The 14,919-nt window shown below is 50.3% G+C and overlaps 1 protein-coding gene across 1 annotated transcript; it reads right to left on the bottom strand.

The window, feature by feature from the left end:
* Positions 1-744: 744 nt before the first annotated feature.
* Positions 745-13,798, bottom strand: DSCC1 (DNA replication and sister chromatid cohesion 1). Its single transcript, XM_032980173.2, has 9 exons — positions 12,507-13,798; positions 10,830-11,004; positions 9,282-9,413; positions 8,261-8,351; positions 6,320-6,458; positions 4,263-4,318; positions 2,663-2,826; positions 2,242-2,390; positions 745-1,707 (listed from the first exon to the last, which is right to left on the bottom strand). The coding sequence occupies exons 1-9, from the start codon at positions 12,770-12,772 to the stop codon at positions 1,599-1,601; spliced, it is 1,281 nt and encodes a 426-aa protein (XP_032836064.2). The 5' UTR covers positions 12,773-13,798; the 3' UTR covers positions 745-1,598.
* Positions 13,799-14,919: the final 1,121 nt, after the last annotated feature.

Below are 14,919 nucleotides of genomic sequence, written 5' to 3'. Positions count from 1 at the left end.
CCCCCCTTCCTCCCGGTGACGTCGTACACGTGACATCATCGGCTGCGATTGCCCAAAACAAAACGACAAAGGTCTCCCGTATAACCTTAACATACTGTTGGGGCAAGTGCTGTTCGCGAGCAGCGATGAAGGCCAGAACAGCACACGAGGGAGTGTGGCCAGCACCATGCTCAGCCGCCTTTGTCTCCCCAGTGATGTTTTTACACACCGCACCAGGTACTCATTTGAGGCCCAGGACCAGTTCAGATAATTGTCACTGGTTGTTGGCCGTGAGCAGAAATCCAACTCGGGTCGCCAGTTTTGTAGCGCAGCGCAAACCGCTGCACCCACAGCTCCCCACACAATAGAACCATGACGAAGACTGAATGGCTGATTCACAGCCACGGTAAGTTCACCACTCCGCTACTCCCGACGCAATTATCCGGCTCGGCCACCTCAATGTAACATCACGGTTGTTGCTCTGTTACACGAGTACTTCTCAAACGGGGTGGAGGTAACACGGCAATGTCCCAGGGGGTAACGCGAGCCGATTTATAAATGTGAAATTAAATCGCGCATGAGTCATTGGTGAATAATCATATATGAATCTTCCAATATAAAAAAATAAATGTGATAAAAATTGTATTGATATGGTAACCTAGAACGATGTCAAAGACCTTTCTAAACTCGTTGATAGTAAAGCAAGGTTGGTTTTCAAGAGCAACCCAGCGAGCGTAAACAAATGACGTTACACACGCAAAGTCGTCCGTTGATTTTTTTTATTCGCTTGCAGTTAGTAGCTAGTTAGGATACACCTGCAAAATGGACAATTTATTAAAATATTGATGTTCCTTATTCGTACATTTATTTCTCAGAACCATGTTGGTCTAACTCGGTTGAAACAATTCAACAAAGGGGAGTTGGACAGTAAGCCCAACATCTTTTTAGAAACAGTCTCCCCATCAACATCAGCCATACGAAGAAGATGATGTGTTCGAGAAGATATGTTTGCATAAGGTGGCCACCCATCCGAGTGCTATCCAGGCCCAAATCCCAACTTGGCTGCCGAGATCGGGCCGCATCTCGGGTGATTTGGTCGTAGGCCTTATTCCAGTGTTCTTCATTGCAAGGCCACCGTGGACCCACTGGCGGCCCCTGGGTGGCCTTCAGTGCGGCTCCCTGACGTGCGGCCCTCCCCCGACAATACACAACAAAATGTGAAAACAACCTCCTACCCCCATCATCATCATCGTCGTGCTGCTCTCAAACCCCCAATGGTTTAAAATGTGGTGGCCCTCACTCACACCGATTGATGTCTTATCGGCCAATGTGTCCCCCCACCCCTCTGAAAATTAGCGAAGATCACTGCCTTGTTGGGTATCCTAGAAGAGCCGTACTGACGCACAGTTGTCCGGTTTCTCCTGCGAAATTGATTTGCCTGCGTCACTGACACCCTTTGACTTTCAGCGGCGCCCTTCAAACCAAACGCACCGGCGCAAAAAAAAAGCTCGTTGGGGTACAGCGGCAATCTCCCGCCTACCCTGCCTCCCGTTTTTCTGTCCCGTTTCTCCTGGGCGTACTGGGCCCCCCCCCCCCCGTAGTCCCGGCTGCGGCGGTCCTCACGACACGGAGCGGCGAGAGTTGAACACCTTGACCCCGTTGTGCATGGAGGAGCGAGCGTGCTTGGTGAGCAGCGCTGAAACGCTCTGCTTCTCCGCACACAGATCCCTGGGGGCGAAGGGCACAGTGGGGTGGGGGAGGGGAGTGGTGGGTGGGGGAGGCAGTCTCGGTCAAAGCAGCCCTCCACAGGAGCCGGGAAATTCACACAAAAGAGAGTTCACTTCTCCCGATGCCCAGTTGCTGTCCACAAAACATTTCCCACACAGCAAAGTTTACAGAATGTGATTGTATTACATAGGCCATCCCGGAGGTCTGTGGTGTGTTCAGCGACTACGATAATTAAACACAATAATGGGTGAGCCACGCTCTCTCCAACACACAACCGGGTGAAGCGCTGAACTAGTAATGAATTGGCACGGTTTTGTTTACGTGACAAACCCCTTACTAAATTGGCCATGTGTCGGGTGGTGGTGGCGGGTTGCACGACACATTCATATTCACCTGATCTAACCCCCCAAAAAAAACCCAACTCTAGTGTGGATATTGGTCACGAAAGCCTCTGAACTACTACTACTATGTGTTAAACCGGGCACGTGGGAGCATTGGCGGGGAGGGGAAGAGTCGCCCAGAGGAGTCACTCACCGGACGTAGGGGGCGATATCCTCCTCCGTCCACTTGTCGCGGAGGCTGAAGAGCTTGGAGAAGCGCTCCTGGGGATCGTCGGGGAGGTCCTCGACCCGCAGCAAGGAAATCACCTCCGGTCGAGCGGCACGCTCCACCAGCGCCACGCCCTGAGCACCGCCAGAACAGATGTGAGGGCGACTCGGGGAGAGAGAGAGGACGACTCGGGGAGAGAGAGACTGCCAGAGTTCGTAAGCGCGGAAATTTGAAAGTATGGGTGGCGTTCGTAAGTGTGGGGTGGCGTTCATGAGTGGGGGGTGGCGTTCGTGAGTGGGGGTGGCGTTCGTGAGTGGGGGGTGTTCGTAAGTCGAGGACTGCCTGTACTATCAACGATCAGACAGCTCGGGTCTTGGATTGGAGGGAGGGCGGCAGAGCCACTCACCTGCAGCTGTCCCAGCTGAGCGTCCATGCCCTCGGGCACGCTCTGCCTCCACACGTCGCAGAACTCAGCCAGGTTGAACTTGACGCAGCCCTTGAGCAGCATCACGGCGAGGGCGCGGCACACCCGGTCCTCGTGTAGCGAGTACACCACTTCAGCCGCACCGCCTACACGGCAAGGGGGGAGAGGCAAACCCTGTCCTTGTGTAGCCAGTACACCGCCCCAGCCACCCCGCCTGCACAGCAAAGGGAGAATGGGGTGCCACACCAGCCGGCATACGGCACAACACAATGTGGATTTCTATAACTTCGGAATGCAACCGCATCTCTGTGCAAAGTCAATGGGTCTCTGTGGACATGCGAGTCCATAGACTCTGCGTGCGTCTACAGAACACAATGTGAACATTTACATACAATTAACCCTTTTCCCGCTCCGAGACATCTGCAAGTTGCAGGGTGGGTTTCCCGTTCACCGCTGATTCTCGAAACGCACGAGCGGTTGGCGTTAGTTTTATTTAGAGAGGCATAGCATCGCTGTTTTTAAAGACATTGTTGCTCACCACAGAGAACTGTAGCGCCACAACCGCACTCTACGATAGCTGGCGCCAAACTCTGCCACACGCCTTCCCGCATGGCCTTTTACTTCCGATTCCATTCCGATGATGTGCATGCAGTACACGTACGTCATCGAAATGGAATCAGAAGAAAAACTTAAGACTCACATGAACGGGAAAGAGTTAATAATATGTGGATTTAAAAAAGCCTCTCAAAGGACACTACAGAAGCAGCAGTGGGCATGTTCATTCTATACAAAGAGGCAGTCGGTTGGTCATAGGCAGAGCAGAAGAGGGAGGTCGCGAGCCTGGACTTGAACAGAGCCAGGGAGTCGACAGCACGGATGCGAGGGCTTTACCATTCTGGCGAATTGCCCGATGATGCTGGATGTATTTACCAGCGAAACGTCGTACTCAAACTGTAAATGTTGTGGATTCACTCTTCAACACACCGGTGGGCTAAAGTAGTGAATTATTTGTCTTTTGTCAACGTGACACTTTTTTTGCTGATTGGCCGTGTCGGGTGGTGGAGGGTTACGACACATTTATAAATAACGCGATATAACCCAAAAACCTTTATTATGAAGATTCTCGCCATGGTGGTGAGATGTTAACTACCTGGCCTGGTCTACAGGAGGTCGTGGGTTTGATTTTGACCCTGACGCCTGCTGCTGTATATTTGGAGTTTGCATGTCCTCCGCGTGGTAGCGTGGATTTTTCTCCGGGTCTTCCGGTTTTTCCCTCCACATTTAGAATCAAGCGTTTAGAGTATTTGGCTGCTATACATTTCCACGTGATAAGCCACTTTGGGGGATATCATTTGTGATGGCCAGGTCGCTTCTGAAAAAGAGCTACATAGCTCAGTGGGGGGGGCTTTACCTGGTAAAATAAAAAATAGTTTCGTTTTAAGAATGTCCACGAAGTGTCGTACCATTGCAATTGATATTCATCTTTCCTTTACGTTTGAATGGCCAAACGTATCTGTGTAAAAGCCTGAAACAAAGTGGGGTTATAGTTGCACAACCCTCATAGAAGAAAAAAACACCTCACCTTCCTCTTCGTCTGTCCATTCACCGTAGCAGTTGAGGCAGTGCTCAATCATGTCCCTGGAAAAAGGCGGCAAACACCAGAGACGCGTCGCTTTTATCCAGCTCCACACTCCTCGCACGCGATCCATTGATAGAGCAGCAACGCCGCCGAGCAGGGATACGTTCACTGAAACGGTGCCGACGACCACGAACGTCGGAGTGGCGTCAAAGACATTTCTTTTTCCCCGCGCAAACGGAGACAATGGAGGTCGTACGGTGACGCCGCTGCGTTAACGCCTTCGCCCTAGACGCACCCACGACGTTACGTTAACGATACCGCACTCGACACTAGTGTGCAGCAGTACAATTTAACACAAATTACACAGGGTACGCACGTGGATTCTAAATGTGGAGGGAAAAACTGGAGAACCCTTGGAAAAATCCACATGACCACGGGGAGAACAGGCAAACTCCAAATATACAACAGGCATCAGGATCGGAATTGAACCCACGTCCTCCTGCATAACAGGCAACGTAGTTAACATCTCGCCACCGTGGCGACATGTATATGTTCACACCCATACACAAACTTAATCAGACTTTAAAGCTTTCGTGACTGCAGGAATTCATTAATAATCTCTCATTAACATGCTAATTTTTACCTGGCAGCCCTTTCATTGGTGGGAAACCAACCACTGTCGGGTTGGCTGCCCACCACTTGCATTATCATTGGCTGTTGACATTTGGGCTACGCCCATTTCAAACCCTTATAAATAGTTTGCCTTTGGAAGCTAACCCCCCTTTTCCTGAAGACAACCGCTTGTGTTGCGATTGAAACGTCGTAGTTTTTGTTTTGTTCTTTTCTTTGAACCTATCTACGTGACTTTACCGAAAGACCCAAATAAGAAAACTTAATCGGGTTTTATGCTGAAGACTGCCCCAACAACCAAAGCCAACAGTATTTACGAATGTAATCTGCTTCCATGTGCGTTTTTATGCAGTGTTTATTCCAATTTAAATGTTTGTTTACATGTATGTGGAAATCGATGTTACTGGGCAAGCCTTAATTTTTTTGGGGTTAATTTATTACTGAATATTTTACGGGTCACTGGTAGTCTGGAGTAGGTGGCATGTGACTAGCAGCAGCAGCCACAGCCATAGCGAGATGGGGCGCCACAGTGTCGAGATGTTAACCACATTGCCTGGTATACAGGTCGTGGGTTTGATCCCGACCCTGACGCCTGCTGTATATTTGGGGTTTGCGTGTCTCTCTCTCTCTCTCTCCGTGGTCGCGTGGATTTTTCTCCGAGACCTCCGGTTTTTTCCTCCACATTTAGAATCACCATCACGTGTTTAGAGTGATTGGCTGCTGTGAATTTCCACGTGATAAGCCACTTCATTTACCTATCATTTGTGGCCAGGTCGCTTAGAAAAAAAGAGCGATACAGCTCAGCGGCCCTTAGCTGCTAAAAGAAAAATTGTTTAAGTATACTGGAGGTGATCTGCCGGGTGTGGAAATAATTTGGACATCTGTGAAAGAGAGCTTTATAGCTCAACGGATTCCACCAGTTTCAATAAATATTCTGATTCTGAACTTTTCATGTCACTGATGGGGGGACAGCCGCGACCCAAATTAATCCCCCAAGTGCAGCGACTGAGCAGAGCCACCAAGTGGAGAAGCCACCCGGCGGAAGAGCCACCGAGCGGAGGAGCCACCAATCAGAGCCACTGAGCGGAGGAGCAACCGAGTGGAGGAGCCACCCGGCGGAGGAGCCACCGAGCGAAGGAGCCACCAATCAGAGCCACCGAGCGGAGGAGCAACCGAGTGGAGGAGCCACCGAGCGGAGGAGCCACCGAGCGAAGGAGCCACCAATCAGAGCCACCGAGCGGAAGAGCAACCGAGTGGAGGAGCCACCCGGTGGAGGAGCCACCCAGCAGAGGAGCCACCGAGTGGAGGAGCCACCGAGCAGAGGAGCCACCGAGCGGAGGAGCCACCGAGCAGAGCCACCAATCAGAGCCACCGAGCGGAGCCACCGAGCGGAGGAGCCACCGAACGCAGGAGAGCTGCCTCCTCCTCACCTGGGCTCCAGCACCCCTAGCTCGTCCAGGCAGACGCGGAGTGGCACGTGGCGGAAGCTCCACGACTCCGAGTCCACCAGCTGCGTGAGGAGGCTCAGCAGCCGCATCTCGTAGTCCAAATCGAGCATCCGCCAGCGCCCTGGCGGCGGCACAGTTTGCGTTGTTTTTTTTTTCCCCACTCCCATTTTCTATCCGCGTCATCGCCGTGCGGTGTAGCCCGTTCTCCTAGAAAGGCCGCGGCACAAGGGCGGAGTTTTTGGGGGCGCAGGGGGTGGAGGGGGCAACACCCCACCCAAACTGGGCACCTTTATCAATAAAATTCAGTAGTTTACTTTTAAGATTGAAAAATACAGGCACTCCTCTACTTACAAACATTCGACTTACGAACTTTAAGAGATACGAACAAACCTGTCCGTATGTCCAGTTGCCTGTTCGGACCGAGAGTTTGTAAGTTGAACCGCCGCGCAATAGATGGCAGTGGTGGCATCTACATCTGCAGAACATGAAGAACCAGTGGCATCTACATCTACATGAGATTGTACAACTTTTAAAGCCATTTCCCCATGTTCAGTGTACACACTGTACAACATGTTTGGAATCGACAGGAGTAAAGTTGTAACTCTGGAACCTAACTCGTTCGTAAGTAGAGGAGTCCCTGTACATTGATTATATCCACCCGCGATTCCCAATGTGAGGGACAAAGCGATATAGAAAGTCTAAAATATAGACGTCGAACTCTGCCTATAAACGTCACGCGTTGTTTTCATCATGGCGAATCGGATAGATCACGATCAAGCGAATGGAACTAGGGTCACACACGAGTTAGGAATGAGGCGGCTATGACAGCCGCTGCCTCGGCCAAAGCTTCATTGCACGCTTCATGATAAAAGTGACGACATAGTTTTGCGAAAGGACGTAAAAGGGGAGAGACGTAAATCGGGGTATCACTGAATTCAAATTGAGTATCGATTTAAAGCTTTCGTGACTGCAAGGATTCATCTTCTTTGGTTCTTTCGGTAAAGTCACGTCCTCCAGACAGTCTCGTCCCTTCACCTGATGAAGGTCGCTTGTGTTGTGGCCGAAACGTCGTGAGAATATTATTGTGTTATTTTATTTTATCAATTTATTATTTTATTCTCATTCTATGTGACTTTACCGAAAGAACCAAAGAAGATCAAATTGAGTACATTGTGATAGTGAGAGAATAACGAACTCAACGTACAAACTGCGTACAGTCTGTTCTCCTTATAACGCCACGTGTTGTTTTCAGAACACGACTTGGAGATATAACGCGATGATGATGAATGTATTTAGGGAATGCATTTTTATATAACGTAAATTGTATAGAATGCGATCGAGCAAACGGAACTACGTTGCCCGCGATTGTAAAGGCTGCTGCCTCGGTGTAGCATTATTATCATCGTCATCGCCACACAAGGCATTGGGATGCTGCTGGATGCTGCTTCTGGATGCTGCTTCTAGATGTTACCCACGCGCCTTGGTCTTTGCTCGGCCTGCGTTACGCATCTCACGGGGTTATTGTGGACCGTGCTTTACCCTCTATGTTCTTCAGGAACCCAACTACCACTGCGTAATAGAACAGACTTAATTTATTATATTATTTATGCTGTTGTCATTGCGGTGACCCACATCACTCTTGCAAATGAGACTACCCTGATATGCATGTTGTGTGTTGAATTTCTTTCACGCCGTACGTAGCCAACCGTGCTAATCGGAGGTGCGGGGGGAACGACAACAAACTAAACACAAAAAGCTGTTATAAAGAAATTAATTCATATTCTTGAGGGAAAACAATAAAATAATAAAAATATAAAACAATAAAATCCTCACGACGTTTCGACTGCAACACAAGCAATCATCATCAGGTGTGAAAACTACAGCAAGAAAATTTGAAAAAAGTGGCTTTTTTGATACTCTCACCGTCGATCTGACAGGCGTTGAGGGCCTTGAGGCCGGCCTGCAGCTCCACCTCGCTCGCCTGCACCCTGTCCAGCAGATCGGCCGTCGTGTACTGCACACGCACACGCGTGTACACACGGACATCGTCATCATCACATCATCACGATCCATGGTGCAGATAGCCCGTAGGTGTCCACTGCCCATGTCGTCATTTGTTTCCACTGTCTACTGTGCCAATATGCTCAAGTAGTGCACCACATCTTTCTGTCACCAATCTCTTATAATGTCATCGTCACGCCATTCTCCGTTAGGTATTCCTCTCTTTCTGGTTCCTTCCATTGTTCTTAACGGCACACTTTTAATTTTCCTGTTGTTTCCATCCTATATATGTGTCCAAATCGTGCCAGTTTCCTGCTCATATTCCTGCTCGCATCACAAGGTCGTCTTCTTCTAGGGGCAACCTTTTTACTAACTTCTACGCTGGTCACCCTTTGGTTCCAGTTCAGATGCAGTACTCCCTCTGTGCCAAATACATTTAGTCATGCACAGACATCACAAACCGCGGATTAAAACGCAGGCACATGCATTTGGGACACTCTTGGGAAACGTTTAGTGTGGTGGTGGCGTGGGGTGTGGATGGTAGCAGCCGGGCTTATCGCCTGATGAAGCTGGTTATAATTATCAGCAAAAAGGTCGTATTCTAATTGTAAATGCTGTGGGTTTGCGCTCCAACAACCGGTGTACTGAAATAGTAACAAATTGGCACATTTTGTTACGTGACAAACCCTGATTAATTGGCCATGTCGGGTGGTGGTGGCGGGCTTAATGACACATTTATATTTACGCGATCTAACCCAAAACACCTCTATTGTGGATAATGTTGGACGTGTTAAACTGAGCAGTTGAGCAGTGGGGCGATTGTAAAGATTGTTGGTGGTTGGGTGAGGTGTGGCTGCTGGCGGGAGTAAGTCATCAGCGGTGACTGTACAGGTCTCCCGGCACAGGAATGTGGGAATCCGCAGCGTGCGAAGCTGCCACGTGCCTTCTGCTGCCCCTCATACTGCGCTTCATTCTCGGGCCCGCTGAAGGGGCACTCCCCCAGGAGGCTCCGCAGCTTCTTGAGTCGAGGCCGGCAGCGCCTCACCTCCAGGTAGCTGTTGGCAAACCCGAACACCTACCGCACCCCCCCCCCACACGCCACCAAGTGTTAGTGCAGCCGGCAAGTCTTACTTTAGTCACAGGTTTAGTCCGGTCGACTCTCGACCAACCCGCGGACGTTTAGTCATACCTTAGTTAATGTGGATTTAATTTGGTCACCGTCTAAGTCTGGATGATTAAAGCTGTCACGCATTGCATCCACTGGTTCACCCACCCATAGCCCGGCGCTCCCCCCCCCTCCCCCAGACTACTCTTGCACCTCCGATTAGCACAATTGGCTATGTACGGTGTGAAAGAAGCTCAACATACATCGATACACGATGGTGGTGATGATGGTGGTGATGATGTTGATGGTGGTGGTGATGCTGAGGTAGCTGCATGAGCAAGTGGGGGATGTTGACGTTGATGGTGGTGATGTTGATGATGCGGACATCTGGAATGCTCTTCATCCGACATTAGGAAGTCACGAGAGCTATGCACTCTTCAATCAACTAGATTGAAAATTAATTTCTTTATATCTGCTTTTTGTGGTTAGTTTGTTCTCGTTCCCCTCGCACCTCTGATAAGCGCGATGGCCACGTACGGTCCAAAAGAAGTTCAACGCACATACATCCAGAATGGTGGTGATGGTGGTGGTGACGATGATGGTGGGGATGACGTTGAGGAGGTACTTGCATGATGAGAAAGTGGGGGATGTTGACGTTGATGGTGGTGATGTTGATGATGCGGCCGTCTGGTACGCTCTTCCTTCCGATATTACAAAGCCACTGGAGCTATGGGCTTTTAAATTATCTAGACCGAAAACTCAATTCTTTAGAACCTCCGATTAGCATGGTTGGCTACGTATGGTGTAAAAGAAGTTAGCTCTGTACGGGGAGGACAGCCGCAGATAATAAAAAATCGCGGGTAATCTAAAAATATTCTAATTTTCCATGGACCTCTATGCCAAAAACCATGAATATAGGGGCATAAATTTAGAACGAATACGAACGATCGACCGTCGAAGCGCCTGCTCAGTGATCACACTTTCCTGCTCACGCGCAGAAGATTCGGCCCACGAAGTGGATGACAGCAGAGTCACGACAACCAACATCAATCAAACTCCACCCACTGTTGTAAAGATATGGCAACTACTGTACTCCAGGAGCGATCATGTGCATTTCAGATTGGCGGACCAACATATTTGTTCGGTTCAAGCACGTGACTTGTAGTAAATAATTCAAAGATTAACTATATATAACTGTTTTTTATCTTCTTAATTTGGGCTTAAGGCCAAACCCACGAGTTATATTTTTTTGTCAAAATCTGTGTGCGCGGTTAATCTGAAAATCGGATAAAACGCACGCGGATAACCGAGAGTCTACTGTACATCCGCGATGCGAGCTGCCGCCACAATGCGGTGGAGTGGGGGGGGGGGGTGCGGGGGGCTCACGTGAGCGGTGAGCAGCCGGGGGGCCTCCGCATGCCCCTCCGCCCAGAGCGAGTCGGCCGTGCGAGCGTCAGGCAGCAGCAGCAGCAGGTTGGAGGTGTCGGCGGCACGCAGCTCGTAGGTGGCGTCGCCGGTGCACAACACCGCGTGGTCCTCCCCGTCGCCCCGGATCACCAGGCTGTACACGCACCCATCGGTAGGGGGAAGGAGAAGAATAAAAATGAAAACTATTTGTTTTATTTTACTGGGTAAGGACCACTGAGCTGTGTAGCACTTTTTCAGAAGCGACCTGGCCATCACAAATGATAGCCCAACGAAGCGGCTTATCACGTGGAAATTTATAGCAGCCAAATTCCCTGAAGGCACAATTATAATTGTGGAGGGGAAAAACCAGAGGACCCAGAGAAAAATCCACGCGTCCACAGGGAGACACGAAAACTCCAAATATAGAGCAGGCATCAGGGTTGGGATCGAACCCACGGGCGTGGCTCTGAGGCACAGATTCAGGACCTGTGTGGCTCGAAAGTCAGGCGAAAGTGGGGCCTTAAAAAAAAGGTGTGGCCTATATGAGAGGTGGAGTCTTCAAGAAAGAGGTGGCCTATATGAGAGATGGTGTCTTTACAAAAGAGGTGGCCTATATGAGAGGTGGGGCTTTTAAGAGAGAGGTGGCCTATATGAGAGGTGGAGTCTTCAAGAAAGAGGTGGCCTATATGAGAGAGGTGGGGCTTTTAAGAGAGAGGTGGCCTATATGAGAGGTGGAGTCTTCAAGAAAGAGGTTGCCTATATGAGAGGTGGGTTCTTCAAGAAAGGGGTGGCCTATATGAGAGAGGTGGGGCTTTTAAGAGAGAGGTGGCCTATATGAGAGGTGGGGTTTTCAAGAAAGAGGTGGCCTATATGGGAGAGGTGGAGTCTTTTAGAAAATAGGTGGCCTATATGACAGAGGTCCGGGGTCTTTAAGACGTAGGAATGTTGCTATGCGTGGCTACACGAGTACTGCTGCTAATGTCGTACTGCACGGTACGCCACGTTGGCTAGGAGATGCTAACTCCCTCGCCTTCTACACAGCAAAAAGTGGTTTCAATCCCTGACCAGAGGCCCGCTGTATATTTATAGTTTGCGTGTCTCTCTCCGTGATCACGTGGAGCTTTTTCCTCCGGATTCCTTCGGTTCTTTTCCCCCTCTATTTTAGGAATCCACAGCACGCATTTAATGTAATTTGGCTGCTGCTATATATTTACATGCAAAGATGTTGAGAAGCCACTTTGGGTTAGACCCATCGTTTGTGATAGTATGCCCATCAACCTCTTATCAATGCCTACCTTATTACAGACAAATTCAGATCTTATTAGTCACCCCGTGCCCTTATAAATCTCAATGTTCACCCTACCAAGTCCCATCACAGGGAGAGAAACATCAACAAAGAGAAAAACATGTTTGTGCCCATATTGAAACGGCTGTACCCCGTATGGACCCGAAAGCTCAATGGCCCTATACAAGAGTAATACGGGGTTAAGCCGTATCGGTTGTAATAGCTACGTCGATAGCCAGGTCCCTTAAAAAACACAGCCAAAATGTACAGCTCAGTGGGGCCTTACACCTGGCAAATGAAACCAATAGTTGAGTTGGTTAATAAGTTGGTGCTGTGGTTAGTACTGTGGTGTCTCTGCGTGTCCACTGCACCTATGGCCCGCACGTAGTTCACCGCTGAGGGTCTCGTCCGTCTCCAGGATGACGATTGCGTCTTCCTCCTCCTCGCCCTCCTCGTCGCCCTCACCTCCTCGTCCATCTCCTCCACCACCACCACCACCTCGTCGCCGCCGCCGTCCTCCATCGTCCCGCGGGGCGAAGCTGAGGCTCTGGGGGACCGGGAGGAGCTCCGCCTCGTCCAGCCGGGCGACCTCGAGCGTGGCGAGCACCTCGCTCAGCGAGCGCGGAGGCGCGCACATCGCGTGTGGTGGTGTGTGGTGGTAGTGGTGGTAGTGTGGTGGTGGTGTGTGGTGGTAGTGGTGTGTGGTGGTGTGTGGGGGTAGTGTGGTGGTGTTTGGTGGTAGTGGTGGTGTGTGGTGGTGTGTGGTGGTAGTGTGGTGGTGGTGTGTGGTGGTAGTGGTGTGTGGTGGTAGTGGTGGTGTGTGGTGGTAGTGTGGTGGTGTGTAGTGGTGGTGTGTGGTGGTAGTGGTGTGTGGTGGTGTGTGGTGGTAGTGTGGTGTGGTGGTGTGTGGTGGTAGTGGTGGTGTGTGGGGGTAGTATGGTAGTGGTGTGTGGTGGTAGTGGTGGTGTGTGGTGGTAGTGTGGTGTGTGGTGGTAGTGGTGTGTGGTGGTAGTGGTGGTGTGTGGGATTAGTGTGGTGGTGGTGAGCGGTATATGGTGGTTGAGGCGATGTTGTTAATGATGTGGTTGTGATTTTAGCGTCGTGGTTGAGGTGACGTTAATGTTGTGGATATTGTTGTTGAGGTAATGTTGTTAATGATGTGGTTGTTGTTTATGTGGTCATTGAGGTAATGTTGTTCATCTTGAGGTAATGTTGTTCATCTTGAGGTAATGTTATTGATGTGGTTGTTATTGAGGTAATGTTAATGTTGTGGTGTTGATATTGCGTTATTGCTGTCGCTGGACGCGTGAATCGGCTGATGTTGTTTTGCTGATGTGATTGTTTTGTTGTGTTGTTAATGTAATGATGCGCCGACGTTACTGTGCCTGTGTTTAACATTGATACCGTACTGCGTTCACGCTTGTGCAGGTATTTTGTTGGTTTTGAGTGAATGTGTATATATGCTGAGGTGATGTCGATGTATTGACGTCTGGTCGTTGTTACTGCTGTGTTGTGAGCGTTATGTTGCCACTTCTATTGTTAATGTTGCTACAGTTTGCGGCACTGTCCAGGCAAGGATATCGCTCGCTTCCCGCCAAAAGTTGACGCTGCGGACCGCCGGCGTCACGTGCCGCGAAACCATCAATCCGGTTGGTCTGTTTTTCGTGACGTCTTTGGAACGATCCATCGCGTGACTCGATGGGGGGGGGGGGGGAAATGGAAGAGCAACTTGGAATCTCCCATTCGGCGATTTCATTCACAGCTGTGGATCGATTTTTCGTTTAATTTAAAGATCGATTCATGGATCGAATCCAGTGACTGTCTCCACGTGGAGAGATGTTAACTACCTCGCCTGGTATACAGGAAGTCGTGGATTCGATACCGAATACACGTGTACGCACGTGTTATGTGTGTACGCACGTGTTGTGTGTACACGTGTTCCATGTGACGCGGGCAGCGTTAATTGCTTAGCGCGTCTCGTGGAGCGTGTTTAACAATCATCGGGCGCGGGCAGCGTGGATGGAGTACATTTATATTTGAATTTTCTGGAGTGAATTGGTGAACGCGGAGAGACGGAGCGTGGTGATGAGTCTCTAGGACTGGGGACTATAATTTCCCCCTGCATGTGAAGCTATCGCGATACTGAGGTATGGAGATGCCGATACCTCAGTGGGCTTGCCCTGGTAAATACCGGGCAGGAGAAATCGGTGCCGCACAGGGGCAGCTGCCACTCAGGGATGGGAGAGGCCCTTTCGAGTATGTCACGATGCGATGCCAGGTGGTGCGCTTTTCACCGCCGAGACGAGATAAGCAACCGAATGCACGAACAGCAATGTCTGCCGTCGTTGATAAACTCTCCGACGCCGATCAAGCAACGTCCACGTGGAATTTTATTGTCGCGAAATAATGAAAATCTCCTGTCACGTCGAGACTTCCACTCTTCTCACCCTGCCATCTCACTCCACTCCCATCCACACACTCTACTGCCTCTCCCCTCTCATCTCACTCCACTCCCCTCCACGCACTCTCCTGCCTCTCCCCTCTCATCTCACTCCACTCCCCTCCACACACTCTCCTACCTCTCCCCTCTCATCTCACTCCACTCCCCTCCACGCACTCTCCTGCCTCTCCCCTCTCATCTCACTCCACTCCCCTCCACACACTCTCCTACCTCTCCCCTCTCATCTCACTCCACACCCCTCCACGCTCTCTCCTGCCTCTCCCCTCTCATCTCACTCCACTCCCCTCCCTCTCCTACCTCTCCCCTCTCATCTCACTCCACTC

The sequence above is a fragment of the Petromyzon marinus genome, chromosome 43, assembly GCF_048934315.1.
Source record: "Petromyzon marinus isolate PM22_M1 ecotype Great Lakes invasive population chromosome 43, UKy_Petmar_22M1.pri1.0, whole genome shotgun sequence".
Lineage (NCBI taxonomy): Eukaryota > Metazoa > Chordata > Hyperoartia > Petromyzontiformes > Petromyzontidae > Petromyzon > Petromyzon marinus.
The sequence above is the reverse complement of the archived record's forward strand: the minus strand, read 5'-3'. Positions and strand labels throughout refer to the sequence as shown.